The sequence below is a fragment of the Lissotriton helveticus genome, chromosome 5_1, assembly GCF_964261635.1.
Source record: "Lissotriton helveticus chromosome 5_1, aLisHel1.1, whole genome shotgun sequence".
NCBI classification, from domain to species: domain Eukaryota; kingdom Metazoa; phylum Chordata; class Amphibia; order Caudata; family Salamandridae; genus Lissotriton; species Lissotriton helveticus.
In genome coordinates, this window is record NC_136065.1 from 1899029688 (window position 1) to 1899054903 (window position 25216).

Below are 25216 nucleotides of genomic sequence, written 5' to 3' on the forward strand. Positions count from 1 at the left end.
CACTATACGAGTCCTTTCCATGAGAAACCAATTGCCATCAGACAAAAGCTGGGATGTAAGACAGAATATGTGGTATACGTTTTAGTATGCCCATGTGATCTTCTGTATATAGGCAGTACACGTCTTCCTGCACATAAACGCATCTTACAGCATCTAAGAGCTATTTCTGGAAAGGATTCAGCCTATCCAGTGGCAAGACACTTCGAAAAATGCCACCAGAGCAACCCAGAACTATTAAAGTACTATCTGGTGGACTCTGTTTTACCTTTGAGGAGGGGGGGAGACAGAGACAGTAAGTTACGTCTGCTAGAAACCCGATACATCCTTGAATGAAACAGTAAACAGCCTGGTGGGCTTAACAGTACGGAGGATCTATACACCTGTTTATAATCTGAAATATTACCTCATGGTGGCTTTCACTGGTACTTGTACGTTAGATAAAATACTGTAAAACCTATGACATATTTGGCAGCCTGAATATTTTAAATTTTAATAAGAATTTCATATTCTGAATCTTATTTGCACATTCACTTTAAATGTAACTTTTATAAACGACCCTCAGGGAAGTAACTAGTTGTAACACATACATCACGAAATTGGATGGTTCCCCTATACTAACTTAAAAACCCACTTGGGTAGTATTCGTTTTATTACTAGTATAAATCACGTTCTCCCCGAACTATTATGATACCTTTGATGGAACTGTGGCAATCGTTTCCAAAACAATAGCACAAATATGAAGAAATATCTGCTTTGGAATTTGTGAGATGTAAATAATAGGTGGTCTTTTATATATTTATTGTACATTATGTAAATATATGAATTTAGAGAAACCCTATATATTTGTATACAAATGTGATTTTAGATTTATGTATATATATATATATGTGTATATATTTTTCTAAAATGATTGTTTTTAGGAATTTTTCCAGTTCTATGAAATTTTGAATCTAATCTCTTCTTTTACAAAAAATATTGTAATGATCAATTCAATTTATATGGAGGTTCTAATTAATGTGAAATGGTTATTTTCCTTTTTGTTTGGGGATGTGATTAGGGGATCTAGAAGGGCACCATGCCCAGTACAATAATGTGATGCATATCCCTTTAAAATTTGAATGGGATTGTAGACTGATCATGTGATCAACTAAGCTATTTAAGTTACTTCCTCTCTTCTTACCATGACATGTGATCAAGCCTCGGCTGAGGTGAAACGCGTCATGGCGACTGGTGGGCTGTTATTTCATCACGAATAAAACTCACTGACAACAGAGCACGGAGTCTGTGGCTTTACTCTAATTCCGTTTACTACGTGGCGTGGTGTGGCTACACTGTGCCTTGTTGTTCCGGACTCAGCGCAATATATATATATATATATATATATATATATATATATATATATATATATATATATATATATATATATATATATATATATATATATATATATATATATATATATATATATATATATATATATATATATATATATATATATATATATATATATATACACACACACATACGATCCGTTTAGGAAAGAAGCCTATATATATACATTTGGTTTGGTGTACAGATGGAGGCTTAATGGTGGATTGAAAATAAAATAAATCTATAAACTTCATATCCTGAGTGTGGCGCAAACTTTGTCTTAAAAAAAAAAAATATATATATATATATATATATACACATACGATCCGTTTAGGCAAGAAGCCTATATATATACATTTGGTTTGGTGTACAGATGGAGGCTTAATGGTGGATTGAAAATAAAATAAATCTATAAACTTCAAATCCTGAGTGTGGCGCAAACTTTGTCTTAAAAACAAACAAACAAAAAAAAAAATATATATATATATATATATATATATATATATATATATATATATATATATATATATATAAATATAAAAATATATATATATATATATAAATATATATATATATGTATATATATATATATATATATATATATATATATATATATATATATATATATATATATATATATATATATATATATATATATATATATATATATATATATAAAGGCTTCTTGCCTAAACGTGTCATCTTTGTGCATAATAAAGTATTATATATATATGTGAAATGCTCTAAAAGCCTCAGCACCGGACTATGAAGCTATATTAGAAATATTGGAATTTTGAGCGCTCCATTGAAGACAGTGGAGCAGGAGTTGGCTATATAAACTTGTATAAGCCCACTGCTCTCAACATTCAATGTCTTCGTGTTCTCTGCATTTATCTTTTCCCCGCCTCTCCAGTATATATGGATTTGACAGGGGAAAGCAAAAAGCAAAGCCTATGCAGCAGCCAGGCACACCAGAGCCTTCCCCCTCCCTCCGCCTTATAGTTCAAAGTGTCACTGGAGCCTCGGAAGGAGGGAGGGGGGAATGCTCACCAGTTCCTGGGTCTGTCTCTCTAGCTGAACTAGTTTATCCAAGCCGGGAGAACCAGGGGCTGATTTCTTACAGCCTGCTTTCACAGCTCTTGCTGTGAATGATCCATAGTTATCAACCGAGGCACTGCACGCAGCTGTTAACAGTTGAACATTCACAGCAAGAGCTGTGAAACAAAGGCTTCTGTCTCTGATTACTTTGTTTTCTCAATTAAGACATTCTGCCCTCATAGGGCGGATTGCTGTAATAGCTTTATAGCCCACTCTAGTTGGGCTGTACTGGCCATTAACGGCGTGTTAAAGGCCCTCACCTTCAGCTGGGGCCTTTAACACTGGAGAGGGCCCTTAATGGCCAGTATACCCTGATATGGCGAGCCATAAACCTATAACAAGACCCCCCCCTTCCGCCCCCCCCAGGGCACAAACCTCTCTAACCACCCACCACAAAGGCCAACAATGGGACCTAAAATACAACCACTGTTTTTTCGTGTGGAAGACCCATTCTGCTATTCCCCCAACCATTGGGGTGACATTTGGTTTGCATTCACACTCTAGGAGTGAGCCTCAGTCCGTTTCCAAGATGGGATTGGGTCTTTATGACATTTACAAATATCCTCTTAAGTTTGTTGGTGTTTGCTGTTTTCCCCAGATTTTCCAGATTATTTGGTCATAGAATTCCTACAATCTGGCCCTCATTGAAAAATTACGTATGAGCAATATGACACCATTATCAGCTAATATTGTGGGATATTTCTGTGAGTAAATGTAACTTTTCTGAGATCCTTGCAGTTGTAACTCAAGAATTTATAGACGTAAGGAGAACTTACAACAGTATTTTAAGAGGTCTGGGTGTTTCTGCCTCACTTTTCTGTTATTTATGTCACTGTGCTTGCTAGCTGCTTAAAAGCAGTATGCACTTAGCTAATGGTGTATACAAGCAATGTGTCCTGTGGATAATCGCTATCCTTTCGCATTGTGTTTCTGAAGGTTGGCTTCATGAGTTGGGCAAGAGGCTAGAAGCTCCGTACATCAACAACTCCGTGGGCGGACCTTCCATCCGTAGCTCCTACATCGCCTCGCTCTACTTCACCCTGAGCAGCCTCACCAGCGTGGGCTTCGGCAACGTGTGCGCCAACACAGACGCGGAGAAGATCTTCTCAATCTGCACCATGTTGATCGGAGGTGAGTCCTCGGGGTCAAAGCGGGGTAATTCGTGCGTGCCTGCATCAACTCAGAGGAGATGCTCTCTGTCTCTGGCCTCTAAACATAGGGTGCGATGACGAGGTCAATGGGCCTCTACAAGGAGGAAGTTGCCTCTCCCTACCCTCAAGAGGTCAAATGTGACCTGAAGCTGCATTAATACAGGAACCACATAGTCCTGTCAAAGTTTGTGAATTCCATATACAGTAGGAATTCAGTGCATTTTCACCTTTTTTTAGAATTTCGTCACAGAATTTGTAATTTCAACACCTTTAGCAGAATTTCCAGTGGAGTAGAATTTTGACTGTTAGTTCGGATCAGTTGGTATTCAAAGAGACCTGTACTGGAGTAACCTAGCCTCCATTTTAAAATCTCCTTTGAAGACCAGAGATTTCCTGACCCACTGTGAGTGACATGTCTCACGCGTCGTGGAGGACCAGGACTTTGGCGCGCACCAGAACCCCCTCCTGTACCACTCACGGCCTTGCAAGCGCTTGTTTTGATCTCTGTTGCCTTTCTTGCTTGCTTCCACAGCTCTGATGCACGCCGTGGTGTTCGGAAACGTCACCGCCATCATCCAGCGCATGTACTCGCGACGTTCCCTCTACCACACCAGGATGAAGGACCTGAAAGACTTCATCCGCGTCCACCGCCTCCCGCAGCAGCTCAAGCAGCGCATGCTCGAGTATTTCCAGACCACCTGGTCGGTGAACAATGGTATTGATGCCAATGAGGTGAGTACAGCTGGGAATGCCACCATTGCTCACGGTCAGGTCACTGAATGCAGAACAGTTGTTAGAAAAAACAACAGTTTTCTCAATTTTACTAGGGGAAGACGCATAATCCCAACTTAGTAAATATGGTGTTGTGTGATCGAATGTTAGTGTTAATTTCCTGTGTCTTAATATAATCTTGTTTGAATGGTTGCTGCAGAAGACAAAATAATTTCCTTGCTCCTAAGTAGCGAGCGGGAGGGCAATCCTACAGGAAAACATGGATTTTTCTGCAAGATGGTACCTCTGTTAGGCACAGATTCACATGTGATTGACTTGTCCCCAGCCCTTCCCTTCTTTCAGAGACTTGGTAGGACAAAACATTGCCTAGATTTTCCTTCGGAGTCACCAGTGATCACTCCACCTATCTGTTTCACAGCTTTCACAGGAAGAACCCTTTTCTAGGTCTCAACTGTCCCTTAAATGTCTTGTTATCTCACTGTCCTGGTTTTCATGCACGGTTTAGCCAGTGCTTCTCACAGAGAAGTCGCTGTCACTTCCAATTTGAATAGGAGGCAGTTTCTGTCTCTTCACTGAAATGCATTGAGAAGATTGATGTGGAGAAACAAGAATCGGTGTGGGACTAGGAACCCAGGAGACCTCGCAAAAACAATTTGTACGAGCCCCATAATGCAGCTGGCAAGCTCGCGCCAAGCAAGTCCAACCCGCTAACGGTGGAAGAGGAAAGTACATCCCCTCACTTCCGCCTAAGAAAATGTTTAGAAAAAGTGCAAAACAGCTATACATTGCCATACCATTTCCATATTTTTTTCTCATGTTGGTTAAAAGTCGTTGAGTTTATGGACAGTTCTGAAGGATAATTAATTAAATATTGCACTACTTCAGGGTATTTTATAGAACATAAAACCAATAAAACACTGTGTGGCTGGTCAAAATGCTGGACGTCGAGCAGAGAAATGTTTATGCCACAGGTGAAGAAGGTCCTATCTAATACAGTATGTGACCCTCAGCCATAGTAAGAAAATATACAACAAATGTACAATAACTGTTCCTGCGTCAGATGGTAGCCCAACAAAACCTGTATGTGACAAAATAGAAAACAATACGCGCCTGTTATTACAAACTAGAAAGATTCCATCACTCGTTTTGGGTAAACATCACTTACAACAAAACTTTTACAACGCACTACCATTACAACGCGGTCATTACAACGCAAACTATTACAACGCATTGCGCTGGGGGCGCTCTAGGATAGGGAATACGTTTAATTTAGTATCCAACACCTTCCCTAGTGTCCACGGGGACTGGAGTTGGAATAGTAAATTAAACTATTCACTATCCAGCACCCAAAAGCGCTATGCGTTGTAATGGTATGCGATGTAAAAACCGCGTTGTAAAGGCAGGCGTTGTAATAGCCTGCGTTGTAACGTCATACATCCCTTGTTTTGATTCATCCGAAACATATTTAATTGTTATTGTAATATTCAATAATGGACTGATGCATGTAATACGGTGCTCAGTGTATCGGACATGTCAGTTGCTCAAATACGCCAAGGCTCAGCTCTCAGTCCGGGGTGATCTCTGATGCTCCCTTTGTGCTGCTGAGTTTGCCAGGAAGTTGCTTGCTGTGCCAGGCTCCAGGAGCAGGTCACTCTTTACCTTGTCGTTTTTTATTGGACGTCTCAGACAGTAGATGTATCCAATAGGCAGCAGATGCTACTACAGTGCCAGTGTCCACATAGCCCTAGTATGAAAAGAAAATATGACACTTTGCTTAACCATCAAAGATTGTAAGGAGTGCAGTGAGGGCATACTAATGGAAGATGCACGCTGTGCATGTACCATTTTGCACATTTTCTCCAACGGCCCACACCAATGTTGTGGCAATTTGTTCATTTGCCTTCCATTTAAAATTTACTATGCAATTACCCATAATGATCCCCCACATGTACATAACAATGCCAGATCTGTTTCTACATTTCCTGCCCTAGTTATGACTTCCTCCTTCCAAGTGTCTAAAGTACCAAGGTCTTACCAGTTGCAACTCCTTTGTCCTCCACTTTTCCTGGCACCGCTTCTCCTGTACCAGGGCTACAACCTTCCACAGTGGCATTGCACAGGCATGCAGTAGCAGACATGGGTCTGCAGGGGTAGTCCACCCCTGTGCACTGGCATCCTCCCACTCTGTGCCTGAGCCACTCTGGCTCCCATGTTGGTGCCAGTTATCTAAGAAACGTCACGTGCATGCTTCCGTGGTGGCTGGGCCAGGGCCTGCTCTGTGTGCATCACAAGCTGTTCTCCCAGTGACATACAAATCAACAGAAAGAGGGAGATAGAAGTATGAGTTACAAATGTCACTCTTCTTCCATATGTCGTAATAGTCTCATTCAAACGGAGTGAATTCTATCGATATGGGAGGATACGGGCATTACCAATTTGTTCCTGAAACCCTCAACCAAACTCAGCCAGGTCAGAAGAGGAACACATAGGTGACATCACCGGGGGCCCCTATGCCAGCAAGTGGCTAAACAACGAGCACCCCACCTCGCCTGTCCCTATGAGGCATAGAGAAGTAAAACATAAGACTCAAAGAAGCCAGGTATATAAGTCCGCCGCACATTTTACGAACTGCAGACACATGAGTACATTACTTGCAAGTCAAGAGAACAGACCAAGAATTATGGTAAATATTGGGACCTGCACAGCTAATATAAGGTCCTGACGAAGGCATAGACCCAGTAAGGCATTATAGCCGAAACATGTTGACCACCCTGGAACGATGTTATGGTTAATTAGCACTTCCTAAAAACATCACCTTTTCTTTTAACCTTACCCCTGAATATTTCACCCATGTTAAAGGCATTCTTAAAGATACAGGAGGTATTTTTAGACACCATCAGATGGATCCATCCAGCACTTTCACTGGGGTGGAGGTGGTACTCACCTTGGGAAGCGAGTACCTAGGTGCGAAACCCAGTGATGACACCGCCTTACAATAACACCATAGTGTTGATTGACATACACCACTAATGGTTAAATTTGGTTGTGGGTTTCGGAACAAATTGGCAACACTTGTATCCTCTCAGATCGGTAGAATTCACTCCATTTGATTGAGACTCCCAGTGACATAAACAGGGGGCTGGAGTTGGCACTGTCTAGGGTCTCGATGGGGATCCATGACGGTAGCCCCCTAGCCTGCAAACCCAGAGGGATCCTTGCTTGGCCGGCTAGGAAACTGTCCCCGGCAATAAATGAAAACTGCCAATTCTACTTCTAAAATGTTGGACCCTTATAAAGAGATATAGATAGTCGGTACACAGAGAGAGATGGAAGGCTTAAATGCTAATCAAAGCACCACTTCATTCACCAGCCCAGGGATTCTAATTCTATTTCCCTAAAAGAATACCCAAGCACATTAATACATGTTGACTCATTTGGGGGTGGTAGGTGTTACCCTAGTCTAGTCATTGAAAACGTTTCCCCTGCAATAATAACTAAGGCAAGAGTACATGCCAATGATGTCTGTGCCATACTACTACCATCATTATATGGCAGCGGCGGCTCCTCCGCAATGGCGGAGGAGTGTCTCCCCACTGCCTAACTCAGAGTCAGCAAATGAAAAATAAAACAATGTTCTAGCATTGTTTTATTTTTCATTTGCTGGCTCTGAGCCAGCACTCTAAGGAGGGGTGGGCCGAGGCATGGGAGTGGAGTAGTGCTATGTGTGTGTTGACCGGCCGTCTCAGGTCGGCCAAACAAAAATGTGCACTTAGATTTCTCCAGCCCGCTTGCTTTGAAAAGCTAGGCTGGAGAAACCCCACAGGCTCCCTGGTCTTAGTGGAGTGTCTTTCCAGCCCGTTCATGCCAATCCCCGCACTACTCTGACACTTGGAAGGAGGAAGTCTTAACTAGGGCAGGAAATGTAGAAACAGATCTGGCATTGTTATGTACATGTGGGGGATCACTGCGGGTAATTTCCTAGTAAATTTTAAATGGAAGGCAAATGAACAAATTGCCACAACATTGGTGTGGGCCGTTGGAGAAAATGTGCAAAATGGTACTTGCATAGAGTGCATCTTCCATTAGTATGCCCTCCCTGCACTCCTTACAATCTTTGATGGGAGTCTGTTCCTGGGGCTGCTCGGACCAGGAATAGGAAAATAGACGTGACGTGATGCACATGTCGGCCGGCAGCTTCAGGTAAGTTCTTTAAAAAAATATATATTATTACTAACACCCCCCTGTCGCATGACCTCTCCACGCTCCCCCTCTCACGTCCGTCCAACTGCCCCACCACCATATGTTAGTGTCGGCCACCCTTGTTATTTGGGACAATCACAGCACTGTCTTTGGGCATACAGGGCCTCAATAATAGCTAAAAAATGCCTAGTGCACAGTCATTGGGAAATGATAATTGACTATAAAAATGTATGACAGCATGCGGTGACTTGATCTCGCACACCCCGTTCGTTTTATGGACGGCATCGGGTGTTTACTTTTGGTTTTGGGTGGTGGTATTTTTCTTGGGTGCTTTTGCTAGCTTTATGTGCTTTTTGGTAACCTTAAAATTTGTAGCATTCACAGCACTGGGTATTAAAAGAGCTCATTTTAAAAATGTGAATGCTCTAGTGGATTTTTATAATTCTCCCAAATGTAATAACTGCCGTCTTACTCTAAATAAAAATGTGAGGAGATGGATTATTAATTGGTGTGGGTGACTACCCGCCTCATTGAATAATCACAACCCTTGTCAAGGTGTACCCTTAAAGTCACTAAATCAGTAGCTACGACACAGAACATACAGGCTTAACTGTGTAAAGCATATATGCAGTACAAAACAAGTATAAAGTCGAAATGGAAAGCAATAAAAATCCTTAACCAAAGTAGAAACATAGACTACAATTTAATAAATAAAATGCAGCAAAATTACAAAAATCCAAGAAGGGGAACCGGAGATTTGCATTTTTAAAGTATTAAGTTGGAATAGGGTCAAACAGCACGGAGTTCCAATGATAGTCAATGGTTGTGGTAGACAGGGGCTTAGGCATGATACGAGGCTGACGGTGATACAGAAACTGCCTCTTGTAGCTGATTTGTCCCTGTAGTTTGAACAGGAGACTCAACCTTATGCCACTACTTTGTCCTGGGTACAAAAGGGAGATGCTCCAGTCCTTCGGGGCTCCCCTCAGGTCACAGACATGACCTGACCTCTTCTGCTCTTCCTCAGGTTTAGCAGTGTTCTGAAGTGGTTGCCTGTAGGTGCCACATTTATGTATGGCACTAACTAGTGGGTGGAAAAGGCTTCTGAGCACGCCTTAACCAATGCAGTAAAAGTTCCCCGGGCCAACCCTGCCCACTTTGGGCATTTTCAAGTTGGTGAAAGTCCTCGGACACAGTAAACCTGGGCTTTGAGGGTTGAGGGTGTGAGTGGGGAGTGTACAATGGTAATCCTAGTGCCCTCGCACATTTAAAACTAAATAGCAGTTTGAAGCAGTCACTGTACCCCAATAGACCCAGGACATATGTAGGGATTTCCAGCAACCAGGAAGTTAATTCACAAGAGTTGTCTTGGCATCCTGTTTCCTTCCTTTCAAGAATACCACAAGTGTTATATGTAATCCCAGCAGACCTGCCAAGCAGGATTTGACACTCAAGCGGTATTTGCTACTGTAATGTCAAAAATAATGCTCCCAACGTCCATCCTTCTGCTGAGCTCAAAGGAGTCATAATGCCATTCAGATCAATCACAGTAACGTATTGTGTAGCTCCTGTGAGGCATTTGACACTTTTTTCACACCTATTCAAATGCTGCAATTGAATTGAATTTTTAATATTGATTACAAATAGTTGTTTCATTATTTTTCTAGCCAGTGGCTTTCCCATAATACTGTATAAATATTTTAAACTGTACTCTGATTTTCTACATATGACAACTAGGCCGGCCACAGTGAAAGATGGCTATTGGGTGCTAGTCACTGTAAGGTCATATTAACAGGTGGGTCTGTAGCGTGCGAGTCGATTCAGAGCCCATGTTTCTGACCGAATCGTCCCCCGTTTTGGATGAGCAATTACAATGCGAGCAGGCCGTATGTGCTGAGCGAATCATCTCCGACTCCAAATCTGTCCGTCCGACTTGTCCGGAGCCAAATCTGGAGCCTGATTCCGAACGAGCGAGTACGATGCATGGATAGCTGTATCGATTCAGTCTCAGCAAGACGAAGCAGCTGTTGGAATCAGACTTCGGGGGACCGGAGCAGGCCCCCCCTCCACCCGGAGCCCTCCGAATCGGTCACGGGGGGGGCGGGGGGATGCGCATGGGTCCCCCCGATCCAAGCATGCACAGAGTGGCGGGCAACATGGGGGGCTCGCCACGGTGTGTACGCTTTTCCCCACACAACCCTTTTTTGCTATGGGAGCCTGTGTACACGTCCGTACACAGGCTCCCATAGATTGCTCTGGGAGTCCAAGCAAAGGGGTTATTTTGACAGGCTAAATAGCTATTTTTACGCTGTTAGGCCTGATGCCATGTTTGCACTGCCACTGTAGTGGACGGCACAATAGCTGTTGCAGGTCACTTGCGATATTTAATTTAGAAGCCCTGAGCTTATATTCCATATACTATGGGCTTATAGGCAAGTTAAATATATTGATTAAGAATATGCCAATTCTACAGTGTGCAGAGTTCTAAAACCAGCAAAAATATAGGGGCCATGAAAAGGCAAAGATTTAAGGTGACCACACAGAAAAGGCTGACTTCCCTCCGATATATTATGTATCTTCCCAAAAGACCTTTGCAAAAAATGTGCCTTGCATATAAAAAGTTACCACTACATTAAATAGAACTACAATCTGTCATATAGTCAATTAGTTATGCTTGCTGAAGGCTGAATACATTTATGCAGAAAAATATTACTGCATGAAATGGCTGAAATCAGGAAGACCAAGTAGAGAAGGGTTTTACCTATTTTACATAATCAGTTTAAAGTAGAGTATATTTCTAAATGTCTTTGTATCCCTTTATTAGAGGGGTGACATTAGGCAACCCTTTAAGTTACTGCATATTTTTATAGTTAGGTTTTTTGTTTGCTTTTTTAGCAAAGTTTGCTTTACTTATACAGTTGATAATATTGGTAAATATTTTGTGCCGCAGCTAGTCCATTCCACCAGCAGGCTCAAATGCAGTTTCACCATGTTTGGACGGGAGAGCACAAGTACTTTGCCACTGATTAGCAGGAGTAAAGTGTGCAGAGCCCTAAAGTCCACAAAAATAGTTTCTGCTAAAAAAAAAAATAGGGTAGTGATGGCAAAACATCTGGGGAGAATACCACGCAAAAGATTGTCGTTTCCAACAGTATGCCCCTACAGGGTTTCCAAATGTCAATATTTTAATAAGGTGTTTGGAGTAACTGCCCCTCATGACAACTTTCCTTAGAAAATATCAGGTTTCCCCAGAAAACGACATCAGATTGTATACCTTTGAATCAGTAATGAGAAACTTCGCATCAACAGTGCACTCCAAACCCAGTGGGGAAAAAATGTAGACTCATCAGTACACAATCAGCATTCGCTTAGACTCAGTGGTGCAATAATTGTGTTTTGGTTCCTATGCTGGTCTGTCGGTTCAAATGTTGGTGCAAAAGTGCACTTGCCTGTTTTGAAATAACTCTTCTGGCCTTTTTATAAAAGAGCATTTTTGGGGCTTTCCGCACAAATTCGGTACTGTTGGGTAGGCATTCGCCTACGGAAAAAAAGTGTTGGAGGAAGGTGGGTGAAAAAAACAAAAAACAGGATAATTTTACTGCAACGGTAATTTTTACATATTTTCATAGATGAATACCATCAAGCCAGCTGATAAAAAAGCTTCTTTGGTTAATGTGCTGGCTATATGAGTCTTAGATTGTATATAGCGCGTCATACCGCACGTCTGTTGTTTCTAAGAGTTGTAATTATCCCTAAGTTTAATGGTACTCATTTACTGTCCTCAGAAGGATGGAGGCCAGAGTTGGCCTTGCCGGGAATTGAGATCATTACCAACGGAGATGGCCATCTCTGAGCAGAGTCGGACTGCAGTCAGGCTGTGCCCGATGGACTGGTCTGACAGCTTAGTGTGTGGGCTGGTTTATGGCCGGGTGGGCCTTTTTTTGGTGCTTTCCCTTATAATACCACTTTCCTGGCTATCTGCCTTGTTAATGGGGGGCCACTTTTATTTTGTTGCCCAAGCCTATTTTTTGTCCCAGCCTGACCCTGTGAATACGCCACCTAGATAAGTGGAATTTGTATTCCACCTCCAAGTGAGAGTCTAATTCCAGTGGGTGGAGCCAAGCAGAACCGGACTGGGAACCCAAAGCAGCCCTGTCAATTTTAGGACCAGCCCCTCCCCCATGCCCCCGCGGGGAACAGGGGGGGTGCAATTGTAAAGTATTGCTGCTTTCGTTACTGGGGGGCAATATTGCAGCACCACTGCACAACTGGCCCCCAGTAATAAAAACACGGCACCCACTGTGACTAAACCGGCCCCCCTCCTTCCAGCCTCCTGGGAAAACGCCTTATGCCCGCTACGGCCGGTTCAGCCCAGGAGCCAAGCCTTACATTCCTTCCACTTTGATAAAAGGAGATTATTTAAGTTTGGTATTAGAAAAACTGTTTTTGTTTTCATTCGTGATAGGAAACAAGCTCAATCCCCTACACCAAAGTCCTGAAGTTCCCCTTATTCAATTATCTCCTCTGGGACCGTTATTCCTTGCCCAACTGGTACCTACATTTATCTTTTTCCATTGTAGTCTTAGGGGCATATTTAGCATACTTTCACGTAGCGCAACACAGCTGGCCACCTTGCTGCGCTGCGCTGCATGTAAGGGAACCGCCAGGAATGCGCCACATTTAAACATCTTACAGCACATTCCTGTCCTTTTTGTGCTTCTGCACTTTTGGCTGCCTGCGCCAATGCAGGCACCCTTGCACCAGGATGCAAGGGTGCCAGCGCCAATGCAGGCACCCTTGCACCAGGATGCAAGGGTGCCAGCGCCAATGCAGGCACCCTTGCACCAGGATGCAAGGGTGCCAGTGCCAATGCAGGCACCCTTGCACCAGGATGCAAGGGTGCCAGCGCCAATGCAGGCACCCTTGCACCAGGATGCAAGGGTGCCAGTGCCAATGCAGGCACCCTTGCACCAGGATGCAAGGGTGCCAGTGCCAATGCAGGCACCCTTGCACCAGGATGCAAGGGTGCCTGCGCCAATCCAGGCACCTTGCACCAGGATGCAAGGGTGCCAGCACCAATGTAGGCACCCTTGCACCAGAATGCAAGGGTGCCAACTCCAATGCAGGCACCCTTGCACCAGGATGCAAGGGTGCCAGCGCCAATGCAGGCACCCTTGCACCAGGATGCAAGGGTGCCAGCGCCAATGCAGGCACCCTTGCACCAGGATGCAAGGGTGCCTGCGCCAATCCAGGCACCTTGCACCAGGATGCAAGGGTGCCAGCACCAATGTAGGCACCCTTGCACCAGAATGCAAGGGTGCCAACTCCAATGCAGGCACCCTTGCACCAGGATGCAAGGGTGCCAGCGCCAATGCAGGCACCCTTGCACCAGGATGCAAGGGTGCCAGCGCCAATGCATGCACCCTTGCACCAGGATGCAAGGTGCCCTTGCCAATGCAGGCTCCCTTGCACCAGGATGCAAGGGTGCCAGCGCCAATGCAGGCACCCTTGCACCAGGATGCAAGGGTGCCAGTGCCAATGCAGGCACCCTTGCACCAGGATGCAAGGGTGCCAGTGCCAATGCAGGCACCCTTGCACCAGAATGCAAGGGTGCCAGCGCCAATGCAGGCACCCTTGCATTCTTGCCAGCGCCAATGCAGGCACCCTTGCACTAGAATGCAAGGGTGCCAGCGCCAATGCAGGCACCCTTGCACCAGGATGCAAGGGTGCCTGCATTGTAAGCAGGATTGGTTTTTTTGTAGGAAGAGACACCCTTTCGCACAAAAAAGTCCTGAGAGGAATGCAGCACACATAGGAAGAGGAAAGAACAAGGAGAAATAAAGATATTTCTCCTCGTTACGCCTCCCCTGAGGTAAATATGGGAATGCGACAAAATCCATGGGTGGGAACACCCACACTCCAGCCATGGAACGCCTCCCTGGGGCAGAGGAAAGCAAGGAAGGGGTCTGCGCTTCCTTATATTAATCTAGATTTATCAAGCAACGCAGGGTGACGCAAGGGGGCCTTGCTTGGCTTGATAAAGCTGGCTTTAGCCCTGCGTGGTGCCAGGGTGATGCAATGCTATGATAAATATGCCCTTAGTAGTCAAACAGAGCAGGAAGTGCTACTTACTTCTGTCACGGTCAAGCTGTGATCTGTACATTGTCCTGGCATCTATACATAAGATAGGTGGGTGAGCCGAGAAAGACTTGAGCCTGGCTTGGGCTGAATGCCCGGCTCTGGTCTGACTCTTTTCCTCTGGGGCTGGTGACCCATTTCCGAGCCACGCCCAGCACCCCATGAACTGCAGCATTACTGAAAGCAGGTTTAACCCCTTCAGCGCTGATGACAAAGCCAGATCGTCATGGGCGTTACCTGCGCTACGCGGATGACGAGCTGGCTTTGTCACGTTACGCGCGGGCGCGATTTTCAAATTTCAGCGCACAGCGGGAAAACCCGCTAGCATGGTAGAGGTTAATTGCAGATCACAATTATGCTGAACACTGGCTTATGTGCACTGTGAGCGTTTCCACTGCAATTCAAGTTAAATGCTGAACTTGTATTAAAAGTCCCTCGTTTCTACTTGATTGCCGCCATTGAGCTGCAGGCATCTGCTGAATGAGCTTAAGCAGGGGAAACAAGTGATATTTTCTTAAAATATAGTGCGGACTCTGCCATGTCTTACTAATTTCTTAATGTTACATAGTTTGCTGAATTGCTCTATTGTTTTCCAAAAATTAATTTTCTTCTGTGATTTGGTACTATAAATCATACGAACATTCAATTAAACCCAAAGCTTTGTTATACTGGAGGCAAAATGGGCTATCCATCCCCTGGCTTACTTGCACAATTATGATCTATAAACCTTGGCTGAAATCTTTGCTCTGCCTTGACCAACTCCCGTGATCCTTGGCATATCAGTTTACTTATTGCCTCACTTCTATCAGCTGTTCACGTGAAGTGCTTCGGTTCGGGCTGTGTGCTGTGTGTTTTAAAGGACTACACACTTGCTGTGAATGTAGTATCCATTCAAACAGACCTCTTCGTTCACCCACGGTAATCTCGTCAAGGCACTGGGAAGGAGAGGGGTTCTTAAATATTTCTTAGTTCATGTTTAGAGACAGTTTCTTCTTGTAAACGCCCCTTATTACATTATGATAAACTAATGTAATAAATTGAAACAAAACGTTTTAACATGTTTGTAATTGTGAGTAATATTTAATATATTTTATATTTTATTTTGCATTCGCTTTATAATTTACATGGCTTATTTTATGCTTAGGCTCTTAGGGCCACAGACCCCTGGCTCGGTTCTCCCTGGTGATTTACTGTTTTGATCACCTCTGATGCAGACCCATGTAATGCTCATTTGGCTTAGGTCAACATTCAGGGCTGTAAGTGGGATGAAAAAACTGGGGGGTCTCTCAAAGGGGCGCGGCAAATGTAATTAAGGACGTGGCTTAAAACACCTAAGCTAAAAATCTTTGCATAGCATAGTGTGCCGCCCAACTGGTATTGTGCTATTTCTGTCATTGCATCCAATATATGACACAAGTAACATCATACCTACAACAAGTCAGGAGTATTGGCTTTGTCAATGGTTGTTAGTTGTATAAGATAAATAGGCAGCAACGATGGCTTGTTTATAATATTGAAAAAGCTTCCACTTAAAAATCATTGGTGACACCAGGACAGTATGTTGCTGCTCCTGAGTTTCAAACAGAGAAGGGAAATCCAGAGATAAGATGACTCTCTTTAAAGGATTTCCCTTCCCCTATAACGCTCCCCTGGCATGACGTCATGCCGTAACTTCTCCACTAGTGAGAAGTGAGCAGTGTGAGCAGCGCACATCATGTGCCTGCTGTCACTGCAGTCCGGAAAAAACGGACCACCTGTGCCAGGGCACAAAACAGAGCCCCACAGAGACCCGTTTCGAAGCCTCCTTTAAAAAAACTGCCGGTGCTCAGACCCGGTGAGACCCGGCCCACTTGAAGCCCTTCCAACATTAGACCCCTGGCTCGGTTCTCCCTTGGAATTGTCTGGCTCGCCCCCTCTGATGCTTAACCTGACGTGTTTCTCTGTCTCTTAGGGCCACGCCAGACCCCTGGCTCGATTCTCACTTGAGATGTATCTGATTCATAACCTGTCGTGCTCTCTGCTCCCCACAGCTGCTGCGGGACTTCCCGGACGAGCTTCGGGCTGACATCGCCATGCACCTGAACAAGGACATTCTGCAGCTGCCCCTCTTCGAGTCGGCCAGCAGGGGGTGCCTGCGGGCCCTCTCGCTGCACATCAAGACCTCCTTCTGTGCCCCCGGGGAGTACCTGCTGCGCCAGGGGGACGCCCTGCAGGCCAACTACTTCGTCTGCTCGGGGTCACTGGAGGTGCTGAAGGACAACATGGTGCTCGCCATCCTCGGTAAGTGAACAGCGTGTGACTTTCCTGGTTGTGAACACCTCTCCCACCCTGTGGAGCATAACATTTTATGTAATTCCAAGTCATCAGGACCCCATTGATCTAAATACTTAAATTCAGTTTGGTTATCCGAAGGGAACCAGTACTACAACTCCCAGAATGCAACTGTTTATTTATTGAGCAGGGCTTCTTCAGTGGTCAGGATCAGGCCAGTTGCACATCCAACTCACACAGGGCCGCCTTTGACAGTAAAGCACGGTGACGGCACTCCACCCATGGCCACGCAGCGAACAGTGACTATCACACCGTCACACCGTGAACCTTCAGGTGATGGAAACCATTGCTCATGGTAGATTTCCAACTCTTGCCTACAGGTGGGAGGTGGGATTGCTCTGCCAGAGTCGGGGTCCACAGCTGAGCCCCCTTTGCATGGCCTCGCCCTCTGCCAACCCTGTCCCCCACCACACACACACAACAACAACCACGCCGAGAACATGATTCCCAAGTTTCCAGTTCTGCAGTTGGGCGTCTGTCTAGTTGTTGTCCGGGAAAGGGTTATTGATGATGGCTGGGAGAATGACGTCTTCCGCTCCTACTGATGAAGACGGCCTCCACGTCGAATCAGGAACGTATGAGCAGCTGCTGAATCAAGCACTGGCAGGGCGGGTCGTGGTCAATTATAAAATAGGCCAATTGGGGTCAAGTGATCTTCATGTTGTGTGTGAGGCATACGGATACACCTGCCTTTTGTAGCCATCAATGTTTTGCAGTCTGGGAGCTATAGTTATGCTTTCTACAATTGGCCCACAGGTGCCAATCAGCAAAGTGTTGTTGGTTCTTATATTTCCACCATATGACTGATTTATTTAGCATGGATCAGGCCATCTTGGGTGTCACACCAGGGAACAGATCTTTGAGCAAGGGTGCAAAAGGAGAGACAAAATGTCATGCGACATCAGTGGTACTACTGGGGAAAGAGCACATGGCCTCAGTGTGCTTCATGTGGTGTCGTGCTGTCGAAGAAACGCAAATCACAAAGATAGTTTCTACTAATGTGTGTTAACTACAAAGTGACCAAGAGCGGCAATGGAGTGAAGTTAACTGAAAACACACACACGCCTGAGGAAGTTATCCCACTACATCACACATGTGCAACCACCACTACACAACACACCACAACACACATCCCACCATGCTATCGTTCAGCAAATGTTCACGGCCCTGTATGAACGCACATCAATGTATGCCAGCCAATGAAGTTCCATCCAAGATGTCCTTCGAGATGAGGTCTTGAGGAGACAAAAGATCTTTTGGAACAAAAGGAACCTAGAAAATGTTATGTATGGCGGATGAAAAGACAGCACATGCTATCCCGATGCACCAGTCACCCAGTTGGTACGACCAGGCACACATAGCTGAGGCTGGCGGCAGGGAAGTTATGGAATGAAGAACATTCCACGATGGAGTACATGATATCTGGGGGCACCCTTCAGACGCCATTGGACATCGAAAAAGAGCAAATCTATAACTGGACAGAGATTTGTACAGAATGGAGAATCCAAACAGAGTAATGAAGTCATCTGACATCACAAGCAAGTAGTTCTGAAGCAAAGGAAATATCTCAACAACAAATATTGGAGAAAAAAAGCCTTCATATTTGTGTAGTTCAGTGATTGAAACTAAAGAAAACACATGGCGGCAGGTTTCTTAGTTGCCAGCTCCAGCACAGAAGAAAGAGAAAATCCTACGGAGGAAAACAGTGATAAAAGACAGTGTTTAAAATAGAAAAAACATACATATAACTATATATAGATACAAACTATTTGCTATGTAGTAAACAATTTTACAAAGCAATCACTGTTTCCAGATTCTGCTCTCTTTGAGACAGAAGACTGATAGAACTTCTTTTGACCAACAGAAGAACTGTTTACAAATCTCTGCAGAAAACAAGCATTGCAATGCAATAGGACTCCCATTTGCGAGAGTTTAAGCTATTGGCATTGTAAATAACAATCCCTTTTATTTATCTGTTTTGATGATTAAGACATAAATAAAAGGCATTGTCATTTACAATGCCAATAGCTCTAACTCTTGTAAATGCGAGACCTCTTTCATTTTAAAGTAGTGGTCGTCATTGTCCCGGGCTGCTTGGCGCGCTGAATGTTGCAGGAAAGCATGTCGTGCCTGCAGTAGGAAAAACTCATGGAAGAATATGGTGCTTACAGACTAAATAAGACATACCATGTAACAACAGAAGTAAAAGGGCCAGTCCTCATGAGAGGTTACAAATTAAGACAAGGCGGTACTAAGAAGGGACTAACAAGCCTATTAACGAATCAGTAGCCAGCATTTATGAAGGACAATGACACAAGCCAATGACAAATATGGGCGGAGAGTGGGCGAGCTCCAAGTCCATACTCAAATACAGCATGCCTTGCAGAGCAGTGCATGTGCTGCCCAGGCTCGACCTAAAAAAAGAAGCTGAGATTTCTACCTCCCATTCCAAACTAAAGTATTGATCTCTTCGCAAAACGAGTTAAAACTTCGGTAGAAAAATGTCTTTTGGAAACTAATGCAGGAGTCAGAATTTAACTAGAAAGTAAAGAAGCACCATTCATAGATTGAGGAATAACAGAAATATTGGTTCTGAAGAATGCCGACAAAGGTGGAGCTATAGTTGTCGTGGATTGTCATAATTATGAAATGAAGGTGATGAATTTACATGGACAAACAGACTTTCTACGTAAACTGTTGCACCGGTATGACCTTGCCCAGCGTATGATAGTGCCAGCTCTTTTTAACCTTTTGCAACCAACACTATAGTACCAAATTTGCTACGACTGTCACCTCTGGAGGAAGAATTCAGCTATCAATGAGTAATTTGTAGTTGCATTGTGTAAACTTCGCTCAGCCCGAATAGGTATAATAAAGTTTTTGAGATGGAAGGAAATGGATGGGCTTCACAGCCTGATAATGAGTGGCTCAAAACATCTAGGTGATGCTGAAGCAGAAGTGGAGTTAGGGAGGGGTACCAGAAGCAGCATATTTGGGCAGAGATGAAGGTCAAAGCCATAGTCAAAGGCATGTTGCTCGCTCTCCTGCAGAAGGGATATAGAGGTTTTCAAGACCAAGAAGATTGCAAACCTTAATAGCTATGCTGCTGGAAAATTACCAATATCAAAGTCTGTGAGACACAGTGTTTTGGATGTGGTATTCCTACTCTTCCCAATCTAGGAGGTAAGAAGAAGTTGGGCATCAAATAGTTATACTGTCCCTAAAAGTCAGCTGTTTATTTATTTATTTATTTTTTCAGAGTTTTATATAGCGCTGGCTAGACCCGGAGGTATCAGAGCGCTTTACACAAAATTACATCAGTTATAATTTACATCAGTTGCTAGACAAACATTACATGAGCATGGAAGACGAGATAAATGAAAGTGTAGAGGGGAAGGGGGTAAGGGTAAGGGGCAGGAAGGCGATAAGGCGGAGAGACGAAGGAAAGACTGACCAAAGTCCGGCTTGGGTAGGTGACAGTCGAGGGGAAAGTCCCAAAACCCATCTCCTCTATAGCATTCAGGTAGCTGCACCGGGCATCGCCAATTAGCTAGGTCTCAATGGGAAAACATTTAAAGAACATAGAGGACGAAATAAATGGTGTGGGGGGGTAATGGGGTAGGGTATAGGAGTAGGAGGGAGCATATGACAAAGAGACAGGAAAAATCTGCCCAACGTCCAGCTGGGTAGGTGACGGCCGAGGGGGAAAGTCCACAGCCCATCTCCTCTTCAGCTATCAGGTAGCTCCACCGGGCGTCGGCTAGAAAACTAGGTCTGCACGGTCACTAGTCATAGACAAAAACATTTAAGGAGCATAGAAGACTAGGAAAGGGAGAGAAGGAAGGAAAAGGGGTAAGGTAAAAGGGGTAGGAGGGAGATACGACGGAGAGACAAAGTAAAGACTGTCCAAAGTCCGGCTGGGTAGGTGCAGGTCTAGGGGGAAGTCCACAACCCATCTCCTCTATAGCTATCAGGTAGCTCCATCGGGCAACGGCCAGATAGCTAGATCTCCACGGTCGGAGGAAAGTTCAGCAGGTTCTACGTCTTGATGGGGGATAGGTGAAAGTCAATTCGATGTACGTTTTTTGTCCTAAAGTAATAGCATAGCATGGTAGGGACCACTGTGTCAGCCATATTGTGGTCGGGCAAGAGAATTTTGACCTTGATGGTATATTCGGCCCACCCCCATTATTACATGTGACCAAGCTAGGCGCCAGCAAATCTTCCAAGCTCCCATTGTGATCACTAGAGGCCACCCTCTGCTCACCTACTCCCTGTCCCCAACGCGCATCAGCTGTATATCTGAGGAATCACGCGCTCGGACGTTTGATTTGGCCACCCAAGGTTCATGTGGTATTGCACGGTCGTGCTCCGGAGCTCTAAGCCATCAAGATTAGACTGCTCCCTCTGATTTGGCATCACACAAGCTTTATATTTTTTTAATTTAACACTTACAGTGAATATTTAATTTCTAACAGTAGATGGTCTGGATCACAGACTAGTTAGGAACTCGTCTGCTGTCTGTGTGGTCTAAAGTTACAACACTTGGCCCACCGAGGATCCCAGAGCTCAGAAACAAGGAAGCAGCGGCGAGCTGGCAAAAATGAAACCGCGGAGATGCGAGGCTCCCAAAGTTCCTTGGAGGCGCGGGTTCATGAAGAAAGAAAAGTCCCTGGCCGAGCAGCTAGGTATCCTGTTGTGTTTTTTAACGACTCAAGGTCTGCCCTGAAACTATTTGTCCACCGAAAATGACGAAAAGCGTCAGGGTTGAGAATGTGGTATACATCTTCTGTTCTAGCTTTTAAGCCAGTGGCTTTTTTGGCTGAAGTACTTTTAACCTGGTTGTCCTCGTCACGCCGACAGGTGCGGTTGACATTCTAAACCCTTCTGGTGATTCAACTGTCGGTTGCAGTTATTCCGGCAAGTGCAGTCCATAGGCTCTCATCGATTAAGTACCTCCCTCTTGTTTACAGTCACTGGGATGAACTAGGGTTTCCACATACCGCCCCTTGGAACAGTGTATGTCCTGGTCTAGAAGCTCCAGACCCCAAAGTGTAGTTCAAAAAGCACATGATAATCGTGGTATGGGGTTAATTGGCATATCTGAAAGTGGCTGGTCCCCACCAGTGCACCAAATCCTTGATCTTAAAGTACCATCCTATTATTAACCATTATGTTGTATAACATCAAGTCAACTCTGGCAGTTTCTTTAATTCATATAATTTGAGAGCGAAAATGATCATGGCTGTGCCCCATCGTAGGAGTCCTCTTCCTGCAACCCCGTTTATAACCCATCCAGCTGCCGAGTAGTTGCTGGGCTTTGCCTCAAAACTGGTATGGCCTGTGCTCCTTCATCATATAGATATCCGCGGGAGAGGTGAGCCAGGTTAATTGGTTGGTACAGTCACACCTCACGGCTAGGTATTAGGCACTGCATTTCTGGAGTCAGGGTTTTTAACAATGGCCATGTCGCGGAGTCTTCGTAAGTGCCCTGATGTAAGAAATGCAATTTCCATTAAATCTTCAACACCACAGTGACGCTCAAGTTTGCTCCCAAGGTGCTTGGTCCATCAGGTATCGCCTCAGGGATTAAAGGGCCGATCCGTCACTCTAAGTACACGCGGTATTGCTGAGAGAAGCAAAAATGGATGCTGAGCGGAGCAGGGACATGTTTACTTATTTACCAATCTTACACAAGCGGAGTCTCGCTGAGGCTTGATAAACACTTCAGAAAGAACTGTGAACTAACTGCCACTTATACAAGCAGGAACAATTCAACTCATGCTCTTAAAGGCGGAAATGTGACCCAAAAGAGTCTCACACAGCGACAGGACCACTTGGAATATTCTTGCAGTTGATAACTAATTTCTAAACGTCTTAAATCAGGCATACTAAGGTCCAGAATTCATTTCGCAGGAGGTGTAATCCGGACATGAGGCTGAGGTCAACCACCCCCCACCCTACCATCCTCTAGAACTCCTAGGACTTAAGGCATCTGCAACTGATGTACCCACCCACCCTCATCTTTCCTACAGTTTACACAAAGCCTTATTCTTTTCTTTAAAAGACAAGTAGTTTAGCAATGAGCATACTTTAAAATAGATTAAGATGAATTTTATATCCCTTGTCAAACACTACCATTATGTTCCCCAATTTGGTGCTGAACATCGAATTTTGTTTCTAGAAAACCTAAGAAGATTATCTGTGCTGTACAAACGGCATCAAATAAGTATTTTCCTTGGCACATCTGTCCGTGTACCTGGTGTTACACAAAGTGCATTTGGCTATAAAAGCAGAGACCTTTCCTTCAGACATCTTTGCTTTAAAGATGCTCTTCCGTGGTAGCTAATGATCCTCATGGCTCCTGGGCTAAGTGTCTGTTCCTGAGCTGGATTCAGCATACCGGAAATGTATGGAATTTGCATGCGACCAATGTCTATCTTAAAACTACCAGGTCAAGTGATTCGGTAATAGATTTCTTATGTTCATTGAAGAAATGTGTTTCATCGGGGGAAAAAAGTAGCCATGCACGCTTTTAGAAAACTATTAATGTATATTTATGGGTCTGCCCTCCGTCTGCCCATTTGTGGTCTGACAAAGTCAGCACGGTCACCCTTCGCAAGGATGGGTGAAGATTCCTGACTTCAGCTCAGGCAGTTTTGTATCACCAAGAGGACTCCATGCAGCCGGTTGTCCATGAGACATCCGGCTCAAGGAACGGTTTTTTCTGCTGCCTCTCAGATCTGCCCGCAGCCACTTAGTGGCAGTGTGGAAATCACTGTCTGATGGGCCACCTACTTTCCATCCACGAGGCCAGATGTCCCATCGTAGCGTTCCCCTCGCCGGGACCAGTTACTGTAAGCGGGTACAGCCAATCATACTAGGACTATCTTAAATGACAGCTTAAACCATCCTAATATCATGCAGGCCCTGTTTTTTGGTTAAAAAAAAAAGTCTCCATCTGGTCTATCCTCTTTGTACATTGACCCTCCCAGCTTTGTCCTGCTGTGAAAATCTCAACCTTACTGGCTCTTCAATTTTCAGTGACTTTTGGAGACCACTAAAGACCCCAATGGAGTTGAATTACAGCCGGAATGTTTAACCCTGGGGTCTGACTTCACAGGAAATTGATGGCATTTTCTGGAGTGCAGAATGGTAACTCTCTTTACTGAAGACTCTTCAAGTTATGGGGCCCTTGGCATAAATGCTCATTTACATTTAGTGTATTTTTCCTTTCTATACCCATTTCATTAAACCTTTAGGTGTTCAGGCCTTGTCCATATTTACAGGATAGCAATATGAGATCAATGTATAACACCATAAATATAAATGGAAATAATTGTTTATCCTGAAATTATGTCATGGGTCTGAGGCCTGAAATAAACATCCTTGGGCTGACCCAACATCTCAAAAATTCGAGTTAGCATGACTTGGGGACCCATTACGATGGCAGGCGGACAATGTCCGCGCCCCACCGTAACAGTAAACGGGACTGACCGCAAGAGGTGTGGCGGTCCCGCTGCGCCTATTAGGATGCGACCGCCACCATGACGGTCGCATCCTGTATATGTAATATTGTAGCGGGCGGTGCTGTTTTTTTTAGCACCCGCCACAATGTTAAAAAGGCATGTTGTGCATTTGCATGCACAACGTGACAGGCACCGCGAGGTGCCTGCCACCAAGTGCAACAACCCCCGGGGGGCCCGCAACGAGCCCCCAAAGAAAATACTGCATGCCTTTCCATGGTGGAGTTTCCGCCATGGAAAGGCATGAGACCGCCAACATCATAATATGGATGGCAGTGCCTGCAAGGCACCGCCACCATCATGGTCTGGGACTGCCGCCCCCCCCCCCCCCCCCCTTATCATGCAAACTATAGTTATCAAAACTTATCAGACCAACAACAGAATTCTTTGGAAGGCAGGGGGTCTCGTGACCCCCCTGGCCGTATTTATTAAAATATGAAACAAAATTAAAATTGAATAAAATAACATTATTTACATAATTATTAAATGCAAAATTCAGACATTAGATTTACATCAAGTTTAGACAGGTATGATGGGCTAACCTTAACAAATGTCTAATACAGCGTGTTTCCTAGACGAATCTAACATCCTCATGTCAATTTTGCATTCTAATAATTTCTGGTCCTACGGCAAGGTCGCTAACCGGTGTCAGATCCTTTTACCCAGCTA

General features: G+C 44.6%; 1 protein-coding gene across 1 annotated transcript in view; it reads left to right on the forward strand.

Annotated features, from left to right (window-relative positions):
- The window catches only part of KCNH4 (potassium voltage-gated channel subfamily H member 4), a 297438-nt gene that overhangs the window by 223689 nt on the left and 48533 nt on the right, over positions 1–25216 (forward strand). Inside the window, exons 8-10 of the mRNA XM_078640671.1 lie at positions 3406–3600; positions 4153–4352; positions 16721–16970. Of these exons, the coding sequence (XP_078496797.1) occupies positions 3406–3600; positions 4153–4352; positions 16721–16970 (645 nt within the window). The remainder of the gene's footprint in view (positions 1–3405; positions 3601–4152; positions 4353–16720; positions 16971–25216) is intronic.